Here is a 20201-nt window from a genome sequence, read left to right as displayed (position 1 = left end):
TGAGGGAGGCGGGTTACAAGCACTTCAGGATGCGTGTAACAACTAGAGAACCCTGGTTGGGCTCTGGTAATACTTCAGGAAGCACTTGTGCTCAATTGAAATAAACATAAAAAGTTTATTTTGTTATTAAATTACCGTACGTCTAAGGGAATTCCTTTGTGGGGATGTCTACTTTGGTTCAAAATAGGCCGCTAAAGCCACCTTATGTCCTGCCTCTCAAACATTGCTAATAAAGCTATGATTGCTGACATAATGTTATATTCTCCTATCCTCCACAATACCTAATGCAGGTCATGTCAACAATATTTCCTTATTTTATTTACAATGAATATCAAGAGCATTGAAACAGCTTTGATGGTTTTCGATTTTTCTGAACAGAAATAAAACAGTTAACTTGTTGTTTGACTTTATTGAACACCATCCAGTGTAATAGGTTACTTTGTCTGAATAAACCAGGTTCGGTTTTCATATTTATTTCCTTCATACTCACTGATGATTCATATCAGTGACAACATAGGAGTCAAAATAACTTTTCTAGAAAAGTATGTGTTACAAAATGAACAAGCAGTATGTTGTTTTAGACTGTAAGAAAAGAACAGAGGTTGGGCGCTCAGGTAAGCCCAGTGCGATTCACATTTTATCCTTCATTGCCAGTGAGAACGTGGCACAGTAGTGCATTTATACTCAGTTACATTTAACAGTGTGGCTCTTTCTTGGGGCTTTGGTAACCCAAGAAATTGTGCAGAAAAAGAATTAAATTACTTAATTATTTAAAAAAAAAATCTATTAGCATAAATCCAGTAGTTTACCCCAATTAAAAATTCCACTTCAAGTATGTCCAGCCTTAGTGCTCTAAGAAGAGCAAAGGAGATGATATTTCATCAAAAATATCCATTTCTTTAAGCAGTTCAGGGTAGCAGCTTTGTCCACAGAGTAACCAGCAGTAGTGATGAGGACAGCGGGACAACTTGCACTATCCTGCAAAAAATGAAATGACTTCCAGTGTTTAAAGAGCCTTTGCTATAACAACTCCTCTCTTTGGTTTTTGTTTTTATAAGAGGCTTGTCCATTACGCAAGGAACCATTCTGAGGCCTGAGGAGTTTGCCTTTCTCACGATCCGACCAAGTATAAGTATTGTCATCACTGTCCAGCTCGGATTCAGAGTGCATCAAACTTGTGTTCTGGACTGAAGGTTTCAGTTTTACACCTAATGGAAAGAAGAGAAATCAAACGTTAAAGACAGATTGATGGATTTTAACCCCTTAAAATGAGATGCTTTTTCCAATGTTACCATTTTGGGGTTGGTATCGACTATTGTGGAAAATTTAGGAACTTTTTTTTAGGACAGGAGTAGTAAAAGCTTCAATTCTGTACTGGATTTTTTACTTTTGTTTTTGGTGTTCACTCTATAAAGCCTAATAATCATGTTAACGTTATTCTATGGGTCAGTACGATTACGGGGATACAAACATGAATATTTTTTCTTACGTTTTACTAAATTTGTCAAACTCTAATGTGGGAAAAAAAATCTATCATTTTTGCATCGCCGTCTTCCAAGTGGCACAACATTTTTTATTTTTTGGCTGGTTGATAGCTTGCTTTTTTGCGGGAAATGTTGTACATTTCAACTGTATCATTCTGAAGTACATTTGTTTTTGATCACTTTTTATTGCATTTTTTGTGGGATTGAATAGGTAAAAATTATAATTTTTGGAGGGATTTTAGCAGTTTTTTTTTTTTTTACGGCATTCATCATACGGCTTCAATAATGATTTACTTTTATACTACAGGTTGTTACGGACGCAGTGATACTATATATGTGGGGTTTGTGTTATGATTTAGGCTTTTTTGGGGTTATATATCTCTTTATATGTTACGGGGCTTATGGACATTTTTATTGGATTTATTACTTTATTTTTTAGTGAAAAACTTTTTTTTTTTTACTTGTTACACCATGCGACATGAACAAGCAATCATCTTATTGCTTGTTCATGCTAATACTCTGCAATACTGACGTATTGCAAGGTATTAGCAGTGTCAGCCTATGCACATGCATAGGCTGACACTCTGCCTGTAAGATGACGTCATTGACGCCATCTTACTAGCAGTGCCTGCAGGCAGTGCTGGGGAACAGATCGGATCCATAGCAACGATAGTCGCCCCCCCCCCCCGAAAACGGCGCGGGGGAGCCGTTCGTGGGGGAAAGACCCCCCCCCCCCAAAGGCAGGTTAAATGCCGTGATCGCTTTGACCGCGACATTTAACAGTTAAACACCCACGATCGGAGCCCGCTCCGACCCCGGGTATTACACTGGGGTGCCGGCTATTAGTTACAGCCGGCACCCAGTGTTTCCGATGCCGGTTCGGCTCCGATCCAGAGCCGAGCCGGCATCAGCTCAGTGGCGGATATATCCACCACTCAGCGTTAATTCACCGCACTCCGCGGCGCATATATCCGCCACGGAGCACTAAGGGGTTAAACCGCATTTTGAATGGAATACCCAAAATAATATTTGAATTTAGAATAATGAAAATAAGTTTGTCCGGCCAGCTGCTTGAAAATGGGTCTGTCTTTATGAAATGCCCTGTTTAACATATACTATACATCTCAGAGCTTGCATATTGCTTTGCAATTTATTTCAGTCTGCTGACTACATTATTTGCCTTTGATGCCGTTTGTATGTAGTATCAATCCTATTAGGTGATATTGGTATGTTCTACTTATGTGCTTCATTTTATAAGTGTGATTAAAATTATATTTTTATTCTGATGTGGAAATTGGCCCTCTTTCTTGTAGGTATCAAATAAGTAATCTTGTATTATCAAGAAAAGCCATTAATAGAAGTTTCATAATATAATTTTATTGCCCAAATCATTTCCTTTTCAGAGAGATACATGTAATGGAATAATTTTTTTTCCCCTTCGGCAATGCTTTATTAGCAGTCCCTGCAATACTTTGGTGAGGAGAGCAGTGGCTTCAAAACATAGGGGGAGATTAACAAGTCAGTTTGCTGAAGTAACTGTTAAGCAAATTTAACATCTATTTGCAGTTTAAAGGAAACCTGTCACCACATTTTCACAAATGTAGCTAGTGACGGGGTCCCATAGACCCCTAGTTACATTTGCAACATCTATCTCATGTATGTATTTGTTCACATTAAATCTGAAATCACAGCATGCCTCCATGGGGATTAGTAGATTTCCATGGAGGCATGCTGTGATTTCAGATACATACATGGGGTCGACGTTGCAAATGTAAATGGGTAAAGGACCTTACATGACATCACCCTAGTCACATGACATAAAGTGCCCAATAATGTAACCAAGCTGGGTTGAAAAAAAAAATATTTTCCAACCCAGCATCCTTCACCTGACTGCAATCTCTATGAAATGAGAGATTAGGAGTCCAGCCTTGAGAAGCTGCAGACAATCCCATCTCTGCTTACCGGGGGATAGTGTAATATCCTTCTCATTATTTGCTTCCACATGAGAGGTGGCTGAATAATCATGTTCTGTATTATAAATGTGTTATAGGAATCTGGCTAACCATCACTAGTAACTATGTTGCTGTCACACAATAGACCTTTCCCTTGTCCTGAGATGTTAGGCCACTTTCCACACCACCCAGCTATTGAATGAAATGAACAGTGTAAAATGCAAAATAATTACACAGATAGAACAGAAAGATGGAAACCCTCAAACCCTCTTCTGCAAATGGGTAATGCCACTATTCAGGATTGCATGGCTTGAAAAATTTACCCAAATTTCTTTTGAAAAACATTTTGGGACTTACATGAAGGAGAGACCTTGTTCTTGGAAAAAAGTTGTGACTTAGCAGAAAAGGGAATTAGAATGAGTGAGGGCATATAACATTTGCAAAAAAAAACCAATAGACAGAGAAAAGTACAATACACAAGCCACCAGAACAGTGCTTGTGTTCTGACAACACCAATGGAATTTTATCTCTACTATCCTCCCAATGCATAATTACCAGTTTTGATGCTTGATTTCAGCTCCATACTTTCTTGGTCATCTGTAGCTTCCAACATTTTATATCTGCTTTTCCTTTTCGGTTTTCCCTTTTTCCTACAAGCATGAAATAAATATAGATTAAGGAAGTTTATTTTATAAAATGTTCTAGCTTCTAGATATCTAAATTAAAGCCTGCTGTGCTGTGAGATTTCTCACAAGAGGGCAGCACAGTGCACTAAGGCCAGCTACAAATCAGAAATATAAATACATTTTTCACAGTTCTGTTGCTACTAACAACATACAAAGGTATGGTTACACAGCTCTCCGGAGAGGTTACTCAACAATGTGTGAAGCTTTATTTGGACCAAACTGCTAGTAGATGCCCTAGCTCCACACCGTGCCATATTTTTAGCTCTAATTTCTTTAATTTAATCCTTAGTTACAGATCTACTTGTACATAACTACACCATGTTTCAGTTCTGTAATACAATAATACACAGATAAATGTTATTTATTGAAACTGATAAAATCCAAATCTTCAGGTCAAATTGGTTATTTTATTTGTTGAAACTATCCGTCTTTGCAGAATAGATTGCATAGAAGAACTATTCTGCCATACATCTTAAAAAAACAAAAAGAGAAAGAAAGAAAATTCAACAATTATATGACCTTATAGTGAGAACCATTGCCACAAACCTCTTAAAGGTGCTTATCTATCCTGAGAACAAATTATCAGGTGTTTGATCACCCCATATCATTACTAAAGGTTGGGAGGCCCAATACCATAAAATTGTTGCAAGCTTATGCCGATTTAAAATACCCCTGTTTCCCCTAAAATAAAACATCCCCGAAAATGAGACCTAGTAGAATCTCCTGAAAATAAGACCTAGCTGCAGCCATTGCGCCTGCTGCCCCCGTGTTGTACATAAGTATTAGTAGATCATTTAGATACCACAAGAGGTTGTGACATGCGGGCAGAAACCATGGGATAAAATCTCTGAATGCTGCACTGCAAATGTGATGCAAGCAGCTACCCGGACAAGAAGTGCTGACATAAAGGGGATCATTTAAGAAAAGTGCTATTGCTAAACATGAGAGATTGGGGCAAATGATTCCAATATAAATGGAGCCACAAGAAATTCTGCATGAAATAAGTTTGGAGAGTTATAAGGATGTTAGAGAAGTTGATTTTTTTTGTCCAACAATAAATGTGAATTATTTTTTATGGAAATATAAGAGAGCCCCTAAAAATAAGACATCGTGCCTGTTTAGGAGCAAAAATTAATATAAGACACGCTCTTATTTTTGGGGAAACAGGGTAGTATTTTATCACATCAAATCACACAATGGAATTCACTTTACCAACAAAACAAATTTGCAAATGGAGGCCCCACTCACCTTCTACAGCAACAGATTGTGCACCAGACTAGAAGTCCCAATCCCACCACACTCAGGAAGCTTGTGATAACCACATACAGCACACTCCAATCTGAAGGGTAATAAAAGCAGATACATTGTGATCTGTATGTAAAGTAATGTCAGTTCATAAGAATTTTTGGTAATTATTTTCTTATCTTTTTTATTTTCCTACACCATAAAATATGTTTTCTGTTGCTAAAATAAAAAAAAAAAGAATAGAAACAGACCAAGACTAAAGTGTGAGGCTGAGTTTACATTAGCGTTGAAGTCTTTTAAAAGATAACAGAAAAGAAAGTCCTGCATGCAAAATACTCTTCAGTCTCCTGATACTCTGCTGTGAAACCTGAAAAGGTCTGAAAAAGCTTATAAAGAGTCCTACCTAATGCTGCTTTACTTGTGGATTGATCTAGTAGTAGGAAGTAATCTTTTGTCAATAATAGATGCAATGCAATAATAAAAATTCCAAGAAAATGTACTTGTTCTGCACATGAATAAACAGGGATATAAAAAAAAGTCTTACCACAGTTACTCTCGCCATCACCAAACTGACTACGTATAAAGTTCTCCATCCAGAAGGGGTCACATACACATCGCTTGGTGAAGGAATTACAGTGGCCATGCATAGAACAATTTAACTGACACGCTGAAGAGAAAATATAATAGCTGTAACAATTCTGCCAAGTATATACATTTACGAAAAACACACATTTTTAAATCTTTTTTGAACGTTGAAATATGAGTGTATCCTTCTTTGGTATCAAACTCTCCAACATCAAGGATTCTACATTCTTAATCAACTGTGAATTAGCTGCCAGAAAATGAGTTATTAACCCCTTGTCTCAGCACCATGTTAATGCCAATTTTGACAATTCTTTCTAAGAACTATAACCTTTATACTTTTCTGTTACTATAGATGTATAGCGTCTTTTTTTCCAGACAAAATGTAGTTTTAATAGTACAATTTTGGGTCTCATATTTCCTTCTGTGGAACTTTTATCATCCCTTTATTTGCAGTATATTTAAAAAGAACACAAATCTAGCATTATTTTTCTGCCTTTATCATTGAACCTAAATCACGTAATGTCCAAATTGGCCATGTCCCAAGTGGTTACGTCATAGTATGCGACGGCCGAGCGCATGGATGCGCCTCTGCTGGCTGTTACAGCAGAGAGAAGAAAGAAGAGGAGCCAAAGGGACAAGAGTATCGGGGAGCCACGCCGAGCATCGGAAGCACCATAAGGTCAGTATGTAAATTTATTTATTTTTTTTTGTGCTGGGCAAACTGGGGGCTGGCTGTATGCTACGGGGGGCTGGCCGTATGCTACAGGGGGCTGGCGGGCTGGCCGTATGCTACAGGGGGCTGGCCGTATGCTACAGGGGGCTGGCGGGCTGGCCGTATGCTACAGGGGGCTGGCTTGCTGGCTGTATGCTACAGGGGGCTGGCTTGCTGGCTGTATGCTACAGGGGGCTGGCTTGCTGGATGTATGCTACAGGGGGCTGGCTTGCTGGCCGTATGCTACAGGGGGCTGGCTTGCTGGCCGTATGCTACAGGGGGCTGGCTTGCTGGCCGTATGCTACAGGGGGCGGGCTTGCTGGCCGTATGCTACAGGGGGCTGGCGGGCTGGCCGTATGCTACAGGGGGCTGGCTGTATGCTACAGGGGGCTGGCTGTATGCTACAGGGGGCTGGCTTGCTGGCTGTATGCTACAGGGGGCTGGCTTGCTGGCTGTATGCTACAGGGGGCTGGCTTGCTGGCTGTATGCTACAGGGGGCTGGCTTGCTGGCTGTATGCCACAGGGGGCTGGCTTGCTGGCTGTATGCCACAGGGGGCTGGCTTGCTGGCTGTATGCTACAGGGGGCTGGCTTGCTGGCTGTATGCTACAGGGGGCTGGCTTGCTGGCTGTATGCTACAGGGGGCTGGCTTGCTGGCTGTATGCTACAGGGGGCTGGCTTGCTGGCTGTATGCTACAGGGGGCTGGCTTGCTGGCTGTATGCTACAGGGGGCTGGCTTGCTGGCTGTATGCTACAGGGGGCTGGCTTGCTGGCTGAAACACCATTGGCACCCTTCAGGTACAAGCAGGATGCTTGGCCCTGCAAACTACTTCTGACGCTGCACTGTAGAAAAGCATTGTTGAAATTTTCTCCATAGCTCCTCTATAGTCTTGGGCCTGTTGTTGGCGCTTAAACTAGAATTGGGAAATTTAGTTGAAGGGAACTCGTCATCAGGATTACACATTTTCACCTAATGACAGGTTCCCATAGATTTTCTAATATTTACTTCCAAACTGCTTTTAAAATTAACATTACTGCTTCCACTCACTTCCAAGTAGATAAAAGTATACATGGCTCCCTAACAGAGAACTGCATTGAGTCCTGTGCTCGAAAAAAAAATCTCTGTCAGCTCACACCTGCAGAAGGGAGGGAAAGGGAGCCAGGTATATTTAGTATAATTAGTATTAAAAAGTCAAAACCTGCCATTAGGATAAAAATTGTGATCCTGATTCATTCCCTTTTAATGAATATTTGCACATAGATATCATAGATATATTGGTTAGTTGCTCATTGCTCATAGAACCTTTTCTTTCCTGAAGGAAAGAAAAATAAGTGTTAGGACAATTTTTATTTGAAAACATGGCTTTTTTGTTCCTATGATTACATTTTCTACACCACATAGTAAAGATGACATGATGCTTTCAGGATTACCGTATATACTCGAGTATAAGCCAACCCAAGTATAAGCCGAGGCCCCTAATTTTACCACAAAAACCTTGTAAAACATATATATTTTTTACTCGAGTATAAGCCGAGTTTGGGTTTTCAGCACATTTTTTTGTGCTAAAAAACTAGGCTTATACTCGAGTATATAAGGTAATGCTTGAGGTATTGCATCTTCTTAATGACAACAGTAGAAAGTTAGACCCCACTAATCATGGTATTGTTGGTCTCTGCTAAAGAGAATCCAACCGATTATAGTTACTTTTTTCACTATAGATATATCTGCCCTCCTGTAGATGATTTGTTTGGAGCATTTGGTCAGCTCTCAGCTGCATGAGGGTGGGGAGGAGGAATAGAGCTAGCACATCAAAGAGCAGATAATGATGATGACACAGGGATTGCTACCTTACACAGAAGTAGTTTTGTGGCAGGAAGGCAGATATTCTTTTTATCTATTTTTTAAAAGGGAGTAGAAGAAGTTATGTGAATGCTCTAGAGTACTTTTCGTTGTTTGCATCAAGCGCTTTTCCATTTGTAGAATATATTTAGGCTGCTATGTTTCACATGAACATTTATCTGCTTTTAAGCAAAATAAATAGCATTTTCAGATTACACCTTGAAATTTTTAAAAGAGAATTTCATTGTTCACTTACTGAATGTATCAATCTCAAGAGCTTTAAAGATGAGGAAATCACTTTGCTGTTTGCGCAGTTCATTGCGAAGTGTGCAGGCAACCTGGTATCCCTTCATGACTAAGTGAGGAGGCTGATTCTTGACAAAGAAAACCACTTTCGTGCTAAAAGGCAAAATAAGATGAAATACAGACAAATTTACCTAAAATGTATTTTACCATATGGTTATGGTAAAGGATACAAAGCATAAAGAACAGCAGCATTGTTTACAAGTTAACAAAATATCAATGTTGTACATACCAATATTACAGTTGGGAAAACTCAAGTGTGAGCTGTCAGTTTCAGCAAATACATTCATATTTACATTGTTTGTAAAATTAAAAATGCACAATTTTATACTGTTTATGTATTAGCTACTTATCCAATGGAACTCAATTATAAATAACAGCAGGAAAAAAGATAGAAAACCATAAGGAAATGATACAGAATGAATATTGTATTAAAATGTATAACTTTTCATTGTATAAATATTTGCTAAAAATTAACAACCCCCTTAAATATTTTTGCAGCCTTATTGTAAGGCCACCTTGAGGCTTTCTGCAAATTACCGTATGCTGTAACAGGCCCCAAACAGGGTACAGGCGGTCCCCTACTTAAGAACACCCAACTTACAGATGACCCCCTAGTTACAAACGGACCCCTGGAATTTGGTAATTTACTGTACTTTAGTCCCAGCCTACAATAAACAGCTGTAACAGTTATAAATGATGTATGCAATTAAGCTTCAGTGTTAATCCTGGTTCTTATGACAATCCAACATTTTTAAAATTCAATTGTCACAGAAACCCAAAAAATTTTGGCTGGGTTTACAATGATAAAATATACAGTTCCGACTTACATACAAATTCAACTTAAAGGAAACCTACCACTTCTGAAGGTAGGTATGAGATGCAAACACCGGGCACCAGCTCAGGGTGAGCTGGTGCCGGTGCTTAGTCTCGTTAGTGTTAAAACCGCGGTATCGCGTTTTTAACACTTTTTAAACTTTCTAGCAGAAACTGCTTCGGCGCTGCGTGCGCACGATCGTGCGCGCGCCTACATTGGAAATGCCGCAGGCGTTGCGCGCGCACGGTCGCGCGCAGCGCCGAAGCAGTTTCTACTATAAAGTTTAAAAAGTGTTAAAACCGCGATACCGCGGTTTTAACACTAACGAGACTAAGCACCGGCACCAGCTCACCCTGAGCTGGTGCCCGGTGTTTGCATCTCATACCTACCTTCAGAAGTGGTAGGTTTCCTTTAAGAACAAACCTACAGACCCTATCTTGTACGTAACCCGGGGACTGCCTGTATTGTTTGCGACTTGTTTTGCACAGGTGAAGATGGGAGGGGTGAGCACCGAAATATGGACAGGAATGGGACCGCCTTTAATTTGCATGAAGTTTACCGTATCGTAACCACGCATAATGCAAGTCAATGGCAGTCGAGAGCTCCATATATGGTTGTCTGCATGAGGGCTAATAGTCTAAGCGAAAACCAGTAGCGGCACATCTTTCTATCAGATTGCACTTCTGCTTTTGGTTTATAATTGCTGAAGAAGAATAATGCCCAAAATTGTGAAAATGAAAGAAAAATTCTTAGTTTCACCATATTCTTATGCTAATAAGCTGATTTTTTTTATTGCTACCACTTTGGGGAGTGTGACTTTATCATCACTTGTTATTCACAATTTTACTTGTTGTGGAGTAGCAGAAAAAATGCTGTTCGCACATTTTGCCGTTATTTACCACTGGGAATTATTGTTTCCTATTTTGCTAGGGCATTTTGCGATGAGGTGATACCTAACATGTTTATTATTTTGTTTATTTTTAGGGAACCTGAACCCTAGGAGCCCTGATTGTTCCTACCGTATGCAGCAATACAGCAGTATTGCAGTATATGGTGGTTTTGCAGACGACCGGTATCTAAGTGACAGGCTGTGGAGTCTCAAAGAGTCTCCAAGGATATGTATGTGCCTGTGGAAGACGGCACACACGTGCTGGCGGCATTTAAATGAATAACACCTGCGATTGGTGCTAGCATCAAAATGCATGACAAGGTCTCAACCCATTACCCCTCTTCATACACCCGCAACACCACCAGGATGTTCAGGAATGTCCAAAAGCGGGAAGGGGTTATAATGAACGAAGCCGCTATATAATACAAAGTACAGTGCTTAGTGAGCAGTGAAGAGAAGAAGAAGAACATACAATGTAAAGACATGATTTGCAATGTAATTTTATGTATAAACTTAAAAAAACATCAGCATATACCTTTTTTCCGTATACTGCTGGATCTTCTGCACAGTGATGTCAGAATCTAAGACCCCTAGAAGAACCCCAATTTGGCGCATAAACATTCCCTTCTGTCTTTCAGTTAGCTGGCTGACACTCACATCCAAAATCATTTCCACCAGGTTATTTTTCATGGGATCTATAGAACAGAAGTGATGCAAAATTTGTACTGTAGGAAAGGCAACTACAAAATTATATTATGATGTACTAGAAAGAAAAATATATATCTAACAACAAAGTATAACAAAGAATAAGCAAAATTGAACCTAGGTGCAAAGAGTTGATGGAAGTGGTGAAAGGTCATCTTTAACTGACTAGACTAAAACAACTATAAGTTTCTGAGTTAACTAAAGTCTCCTAACCTTGTGTTCATTTATGTCTGCTATTTTCTTATAAAATTTTAATCTGGCAAAATTTTGGCACGTGAATGAAATGCTAAATGATAGTTTATATCATTCTGATTCAGATCTAAAGGGGTTGACTTAGTAAAACATCTTATCCCCTAACTAGAGCAAAGGGAATAAGGTGTTGTTGATGAAAAGAGCAATGAATACCTCAGCACGTAACGTATCTCATGCACATTAAAAGTAATCACACACTTTTTTTCACAAAAACAGCTAGTGGCAGGTTCCCTTAAAGCCCTATTAACTAACTGACCTGGTATCCAGTGATATCTGAATCCAGCAACTCATCCCCATGCTTTCTCAGCATACGGCAGTAATGTCATGTGACCAGGGTGACATCATCTCGGGTACTTTAGCCTCCTAACATTAGCAAACTGTCACTAGCAGTATTTATGAAAAATGTGGTGAACTCTACATGACTTTATACAACCAATTTAAATCTCACTTCAAAGGAGATTTTCTGGATGGGCCACAGGGCCATGAAAGAGACAATCTGGAAAGTGTTAAAGGGCATCTACCACCAGGATCAAGGATTGTAAACCGACCTATGCCCTTGTTTTTAAGAAAAAAAGTCTTAAGTTATGCAAATGTATCAGAGCTCCTCAAGTTCATTTGCAAAAGCATTTTCCACAATACACTGTTAGCATTTTTTTTTTTTTTTTTGCCGTCAGTTTTTGCTGATGGGTTCCCATTAAAGCTTGGTAGCTGAGCTGCCTGCATATACAACTGTACTGTAGAAAGATAAACACTGCTAGGCCCAGAATACATGTATTAATATAAATGGATGTCACCTACCTGGTTTTACCTCTACAGTAGCCCTGTCATTGGCGTATTCTCCTTTCGCATCTGTCACCTTTAAGTGAAAAGTGTAGGTTCCTTCAACAAGGTTAGATAGAAATAGAACCGCATGATGATCAGAGTTATTCAACACCTCCTGCAAGGAGAGAAACATCGGTGAACCTTAATGACTGCCACATCACCGTCTTTTCCAGCCCGTCACCTTGCAGTGTAATGCCCGAGTTGAGATGTTTAGAAGACCAGTCAAACAGTGGAGACCAAACACTTCTATGTGTGATTTACAAGCTGTCAAATAAACTCTGGGATTTTAGCCTTTGCAAAAATAGGCAAAACCAAAAACAGATTACAAATATTTTAGTTTCATAAACCTATTGAAAAGTGCAATATAAAAAGTAATAAACTGTGAACACAATGAATTAGGATGTGAATAAGCAGCACTCATCTCCTACTATCTGCTAGTACAATGCTTGATGTTTAAAATTTATCAGCAAATGCTTGATGGTAGCAGAGAAGAGCAGAAAGTTAAAGGGGTCGGCCACTTTCAGTAAATAAATATTACTCGTGTAATGAAAAGTTATACATTTTTCTATATACTTTCTGTATCAATGCCTCATGGTTTTCTAGAACTCTGCTTGCTGTACTTCTATAGAAAGCTTCTCCATTTACTTCCAGTGGATAGAATCTTTCCATGGTGATGTGATGGACATGCAAGTACACGAGCCGTTATTATCACTGAGAGTAATAGGAGTTGTGTGGTCCATCACATCACCATGGACAGATCTCTATCCCCTGGAAGTAAATGGAGAAGCTTTCAATAGAAGCAAAGCAAGCAGAGGTCTATAAAATGGTGAGAAACTGATATAGAAAGTATATTGGAAAATTGTATAACTTTTCCTTACACAAACAATATAAATTATTTTCTGAAAGTGGACAACCCCTTTAACTCTTTAGAGAAAGGGTCTGTCAGTTCTTATACACTGCATTACAAGAGTCATAAAATGATCAACGGTTCGGAAGAACATTCTTAACCCCTTAGCGCTCTGCGTCCGACATATGATGCCGGTTCAGCTCAAGAATCGGCATTGGGATACATGGGGTGCTGGCTGTAACTAATAGCCGACACCCGAGTGTAACACCCATGGTCGGAGTGGGCTCCGATCGCGGGTGTTTAACCAGTTATATGCCGCGGGGTCCGATCAGGCTGCCTATAGGCACTGCCTGAAAGATGGCGTCTGTGACGTCATCTTAAAGGCACAGTGTCAGTCTATGCATGTGCATAGGCCGACGCTGCTAATACCCTGCAATACCTCAGTTTTGGAGAGTATTATCATGAACAAGCAATCAGATGAAAAATAAAGGCCTGAAAAATAATACCAGTGTGAAAGAGCCCCTAACACTGCACATTAAATTTGAAACATCAAAAAAGTTTAGCTTTTTTTCCCCCCTACAGTTTCAATAAACTGCATCTAATATGGATCCAAGTTACCCCAGCTGCTGGGCTGCTTTCATCCCGCTGCCACTGGTAGCTGACAATGCCTTTATCATCTGTGGATTTTGATCCATCCAATTCTGCTGTATTGGTTGGCAACGTAATTACAACATTCCCAGCAATCTCTGCCATTGGTGGTTTATTTATCTCTGCAAAGGGAAATAATAAATGATTATATATTTGTAAAAAAAAAAAGAAAAGGAAAATATTTCTAGTCTGGTAAGATGCGTGTCTACAGGCATTGGGACAGATTCACAAATGAATGAATTGCAATTGTGGTGTAATCCATGTCACCAAATGTATTTTTTATAGACATTTGAAAATTTTGAAAATTGATTAAGCAATTTGGACATGGTCTATGATTCAGCAACATACACAAAAATGTGGCGCATGCTATTTTTGCAAAACGCAAGGCAAATAGGTTCTAACAAGACTAGAATACACCTTAGGATGTACGATTCAGAACAGTTAAGTTTGCCCCATCTAACTTATTAGTAAAATTGCAAATGTCTTAAATGATATAAGGGGTCTGCTATTTATTTCTAAAAACACCAACATACATGCCCATTTTTGGTACAAAAGCTCAGCTATGTGGCTAAACTGCAATACCAACCACATGGATAAAATGGTAAAGTTTCTGGAAAAAAAATGTAAATAATCTTGACCAACCTCTTAATTTCCTGATTAGGAATTACAAATTCTCACCTTCTTTCACAATTACACTGACTGTAGCTTTGTCTTGTAAGCCCCGTTCATCTGTAACTGTTAGTGTAAACTCATACTTTCCAACCTGAAGGCCGGTAACTGTGGCAATGCTACTATTAGCATTTTCAATTTTCACACCTTCTGGGCCCCTGAATTAAAATGAAAGTTGCTTATTAATAAAAAGAAAATAACCAGGAGTAGCCACGATCAGAAATGCAAGTATCATCAAAATGGCCCATGTGCCTTTACAGCCTTAAAGAAAATCTGCCACGAAATCAAGCACGATAAGCCAGGAACACTTACGCAGGCACCATGACGTTGGTGATATTTATATATCGGCTATTCATTGATTACATCCTTCTACAATTAAGTTTTAAAATTAATCTAATGAGCCGTACTAGAGCCCCTCAGTGATGTCTTTTCACTTGTTGTTACAATGAACAGAACATGTCTCAACTTTTCCCTGCTCTGTTTATTGTCTTGTCAATGTCCATTAGTAAGGACGGACACTTAAAGAGTGACACATTGGGAGATGCCATGAGGATGGGCTGGAGCAGTGAGTGATGCAGAGGGCTGCATGGTGAGAACAGAGAAAAGCTGAAGCTCTCGCAAAAGGTAGAGACACATGTACATGCAACAGATTTATTGAAATTGGCCAACCCCTTTAAATTAGCACCTATATATTCACTTTACGCAAGTTTTATGAAGACATGTGTGACTAAAGGTGCGTAAAAAAAAAATCTCTGCTACACTATCACTCTAAAGGTGCTGTCACACAATGCATTCTTTAACTGTTCTTGATCCATTTTTAAATGTACTGAAAACACATACGGTTTTGCCTGTTTACTATGCGTTTGGCTGGTTTAAATTCCGTATTAACATGTTCACAGCTGTTTAAACTTCCACAAATGAAGAAAAACAGATTCAAACCAGCCAAATGTTTGATAAACATGCAAATATGCATTTGTTTTCGGTGCGTTTAAACCGCTGATGACACCACCCTTAAAGGGTTTTTTTAGGACTACTTAGGAAAATTTATCAATGTCACATTCGTCACAGCCATTTGAAATAGCAGTGATGTTAAGGTGTATACCACACCTGCCTATAAAGTCACATTCAAGTGAATGGGGCAGAACTGCATAGCCAACCACAGCCACTATGGTATGGTATGGGCTTTGGTAAGAAGTGAAGATGCCACAACAGTAGTGTTATCCTAAGAACCTTTAGTCCTGGAAAACCCATTTGACACTTAATGATGACTTTTCACTCATAATGAGCAGAACATGGTCTCACCCTTCCCCTGCACCGTTCATTGTAACAGCCTGTGAAATGACATCAGTGACCAGCAAAGGGTCAGATTTATTAGTTCAAATAGAAAATCTACCATCAAATTAAAGCATGATAAACCAGGGACACTTACTCATAGATCCAGGAACCGTGTCTGTGGTTATCTTCTTATTTGTTATCCATGGCCTAATTCATTCTAAAATCAACTTAAAATTATGCTAATTTTAGCATAAAATTAACTCCATCGAGAGCCATCAGAACATGAGGCATCACAAGGCGTCCCAAGTCCTGCTGCTGGAGGTTGACCCGCCGTAATTCAATACGTGTGACCTTATTATTTACACTGGTAAAGTTTGTTATTATTAGTAGTCAACCCCGTGGTTCAATAAGTACCCGTGTTTGATGACAGAAGGCGTTCCTGAGGGAAGTTGGTGTTATCATCCTGTGTTGCCATGGCTGGACCATTATACAACCTCTTGTGTCAACACCCTCATCCTCATAGTCTGTAAGCTCTTGTGAGTAGGGCCCTCACTCCTATTGTTCCATATGACTGTTTGTTCTTTGTAATGTAATATAGTAGTATATGTCCCCTATGATTTGTAAAGCGCTACAAAATTTGATGGCGCTATATAAATAAAGATTATTATTATGTATCAAACGACGGCAAAACAAATTGCAGACTGATTGATAGGTTAGTTTGGATTTGGCAGCCATTTGATTAAGACGTGTTTTGTGATTTTCACTAATATGAAAAAAGAGCAGTATCGTTTTGGTAATTCTCTTTTTGTTTTTGGATGGGAAAAAATGTGAGGCGATAAAAGCAAAGTTGGATGCTGTTTATGGGGACACTTCGCCATCTATGACCACAGTTAGATATTGGTTTAACGAAATTTAATGTGGTCGAACATCCGTTTATTTATTGAGGAGCGACCAGGATGCCCGGCAGACGTGGTTACCGAGGAAATCATCAAAAAGTCAGCGACATGATACATGCTGATCAACGAACTAAAGTGTGTGAAGCAGCAGAGGCTGTAGGTGTGTTGACCGGAACGCCAATTAATATTTTACATGATAAGTTGGCAATGAAAAAATTGTCGGCCCGATGGGTGCCACAATTGTTCATGGTGGACAACAAGCAGATGCGGCTGTTGACTTTGAAGCAGTTTTTGGATCCAAAGGAGTTTTTGTATCGAGTTGATGAAACCTGGATTCATCATTACACACCAGAAACTAAGCAACAATTAAAACAATGGATTTCTCCTGGTGAATTTGCCCCAAAGAAGGTGAAGATGGTCCCATCGGCCTGAGCGGTCGTGGTGACGATATTTTGGGATGCGAACGACGTAATCCACATGGATTTTTTCAAAAAAGGTAGAACGATCACTGGACAATAATACAGTGAATTATTGGGCTGTTTCAATATGATAACACACCAGCACATTCATCCAGAGTTGTCGCCGCCAAACTGCATGAATTGCGTTATGAATTACTGCCGCAACCCCTGTATTCACCCAATCAGGCTCCCTGCGACTTTTTCTTGTTCCCTAACATGAAGAAGTGGCTTGCGGGAAAAAATTTAGCTCAAACGAGGAAGTCATCGCCGAGAGAGAGGCATATCTTGGAGAGTTCGACAAATCCTATTTTGTGGATGTTGTAAAAAAAATGGCAGGAACGAGATCTTTCTAAAAGGGGGGAAAAAAAAATATTGAAAATGGTGTCTTCATTTCTAACACGGGTACGTATTGAACCGCCCTCATACATGTGTGATTGCCTATTCTTTAAAAGGAAAATAATAATACCTGGCTTCATGTTCATCAGTTCTCATTGTGTTTGCCTGAGCTGCCTATAACTAAATGTAAGTTTTAGACTTTATGGTCACTGCACAGATTTGTTTTACATTACATAAGGTAAAGCTAAATTCTGTCATTATTCCTGCTGTTAATGCAAATACTCACAGAGTTTTCTCCCAAAGATAGGACACAATCTTCTGATCATCTGTACTTCGGCTACCATCGAGAGTAGTGCTATCGACAGGTTGAGTGAGTTCTTTGTCTGGTCCAGCATCTGCCTGAGGTGGCTTGTTGTTTTCTGAAAGATATGAAAATTGCTGTGGTTTGCAGAAAAACAACTAATGTGATGGTGACTTATATTTACGTCTTCCAAAGACATGAAAATAGTCTTACCAGGCTGTACAATGACAGTCACTTCACTTGTAGACTGCTGTCCTGCAGAGTCTGTTACAGTCAGCTGAAATGTATAGTCACCTTCTTGCAGAGCTGACAGCTGAAGAGTTGATGTCCTAACACCCTGTGCAGTGGAATAAAAACTTTTTTTTAAAAAAGTGGCTCTATTTACTATAGCAGATAGGAGATGACGCCGCCAAATATCAAACATTCATAGAGTATCCTGTGTGTCCTGCAGAACACAAAAAGTAGTGCTGTGATACTTTCTATATCTGTAGTAGTAGAAGGCTAACTGAAGACACCTTCCCTCCTTTCTCTTCAGAAATGTATGAAATTGCAAACCAGAAGTTACCATCCGCTGTAACAAGAAGGCAAGTCCCTAATATATCCTGACATCAGAGTATACCAGAGATGCCCTCTTTATTATCAGCTTTATCTCACCTGCATCTCCATAACTTTTCCTTTGCTGTTGGGACTCAAAGACCACTCATAGCTGACAATACCATGATCATCTGTGCTAAGGTTCCCATACAAGACAATGGAATTTCTGGGCAGTGTAATGACTTGGTTGGCGCCTGCATTTGCCACAGGCGGATAGTCAACAGCTTTGTTTACTGTCAGGTTGGCAGTGGTAGAATTTTTTGCACCATCAGAGTCTTCGACTGTCAACCTGAAAATTGGGACGAAAAACAGCTTTAAAGTGATGTACAAAAGAATAAATATTCAGAATACAAGCTTCAAACATAACACTGAATGACTATTGACCAGGGCCCACCACAACATGCCCACAATACTGGGTATATATTGCATACTGACACATGTTAAGGAAACCATACATTTTTCAGCTTTGTACAAATACAGTCTTATCTTGGATCTCTCTTACATTATAATAAAATAAGTCTTACCTGAAAGTATAATTTCCAGGTACGAGATTTGTTAGTTTTAAGATGGGAGTGTCTGCTGTGATTTTTTCCTCTCTTAAAGGACCCTTCAGCTCTTCCCAGTGGTAACTAACAATTTTCGCATCATCAGTGCTCTCTGGAAACATATAATTACACGTATGCTAGTTGTTTAAGCGTGTAACCCCTAGAGGTCATTTACATATAGTCACTTCTTAGACTGAAAGCAATGAATTGTAGACTAGTGTCTCTGCTCTATAACCTCGGAGTTGACGTTTAATATGAAAAGTGTTCTTTTAATCCGTTTTAGTAATATGCCCTGGGGACATAGCCATTGTATAGCCAGTCTGTGATGGCACTGACCCTGGTATGTGTGTTCAACTGACAGAATTACTTAAAAAAACAGATAGACTTACGGCTGCCATCAATGACAGTAGAGGTGGTAGGCAAAGAGATTTCCTGATAACGCGGGGACACAATTGCTACTGGAGGTTGGTTTACTCGTGGTTCTAAGAAAAAGAAACTTATATTCAGAGAAAATAGTCAAACTTTATAAACAGATGTGTACATTTTCAGATGATGTCTCACCTGGTTTGACTGTGACATTTACAAACCCTTCTCCATGCGAGTTCTCACCATCCACAATGACTTTGAACTTGTACAGACCTGCTGTGAGCTGGTAGAGGGAAAATACTTTTACAATGGAGGACTTAAGCAGTCATTCTATACATGACAAAGTGAAAGAGTAGTATACTTCTGTAATAAAGCAGGTATGCTATATATATATCCAATTCCTGTAGCACAGATGTGAGGATGCACTCTTTACCTCAATTAGAAATGAAGAAGCATAGGGACAGACAAGAGACTGATTTATGTCAGCAGCTGGAGTTACAGTACTAGAGAGGGTGCCCACAGAATAACTCTGTAAAGACAGGGTATTCAAGACTAACAATTTTTTGTTTGGGATTAGGGTCAGAATATTGTTCAATGGATTTTGCACCTGTGCTTTTGTTGGCTTGGACCTAAAAGCATTTGGTGTAGTGTCATAGTATTAATACTCTTTATCCCCTTAAGCATGTGTTCTGGGGCATAGGGAGGATCCTGTTGCCAGTGAGCTTTGTAAACTTGTGGTTGCATATATCCTCTATATTGGTTGGCTGGCTCACAAAAGCCCTAACAGAACCAAATATATAAAGATAAACTTGTTGGTGAACTTTGAGAAGGGCCTCTATAGAAAAAGGTGTGCAAGTTGTAAACATTTTGGGGTAGATTTATCAAGCTGTCTGAATGTCAGAATATTTCTAGTTGCCCATGGCAATGAATCACAGCTCAGCTTTCATTTTACCAGTGCTCATGAATATTTTATAGG

At 39.4% G+C, this 20201-nt stretch overlaps 1 protein-coding gene across 2 annotated transcripts in view; it reads right to left on the bottom strand.

Moving 5' to 3' along the window:
- Nucleotides 1–389: 389 nt before the first annotated feature.
- The window catches only part of KIAA0319L (KIAA0319 like), a 67166-nt gene continuing 47354 nt past the window's right edge, over nucleotides 390–20201 (bottom strand). For both annotated transcript variants that reach the window (XM_072136847.1, XM_072136848.1), the window contains 15 exons: nucleotides 19421–19508; nucleotides 19249–19341; nucleotides 18839–18971; nucleotides 18375–18603; nucleotides 17934–18057; nucleotides 17706–17838; nucleotides 14464–14612; nucleotides 13756–13907; nucleotides 12267–12405; nucleotides 11047–11206; nucleotides 8759–8901; nucleotides 5912–6034; nucleotides 5371–5461; nucleotides 3992–4086; nucleotides 390–1208 (listed from right to left, as the gene is read on the bottom strand). In XM_072136847.1, the coding sequence (XP_071992948.1) occupies nucleotides 1021–1208; nucleotides 3992–4086; nucleotides 5371–5461; nucleotides 5912–6034; nucleotides 8759–8901; nucleotides 11047–11206; nucleotides 12267–12405; nucleotides 13756–13907; nucleotides 14464–14612; nucleotides 17706–17838; nucleotides 17934–18057; nucleotides 18375–18603; nucleotides 18839–18971; nucleotides 19249–19341; nucleotides 19421–19508 (2040 nt within the window). In that variant the 3' untranslated portion in view covers nucleotides 390–1020. The remainder of the gene's footprint in view (nucleotides 1209–3991; nucleotides 4087–5370; nucleotides 5462–5911; nucleotides 6035–8758; nucleotides 8902–11046; nucleotides 11207–12266; nucleotides 12406–13755; nucleotides 13908–14463; nucleotides 14613–17705; nucleotides 17839–17933; nucleotides 18058–18374; nucleotides 18604–18838; nucleotides 18972–19248; nucleotides 19342–19420; nucleotides 19509–20201) is intronic.

This window comes from Engystomops pustulosus, chromosome 2 (assembly GCF_040894005.1).
Source record: "Engystomops pustulosus chromosome 2, aEngPut4.maternal, whole genome shotgun sequence".
NCBI classification, from domain to species: Eukaryota; Metazoa; Chordata; class Amphibia; order Anura; family Leptodactylidae; genus Engystomops; species Engystomops pustulosus.
The sequence above is the reverse complement of the archived record's forward strand: the minus strand, read 5'-3'. Positions and strand labels throughout refer to the sequence as shown.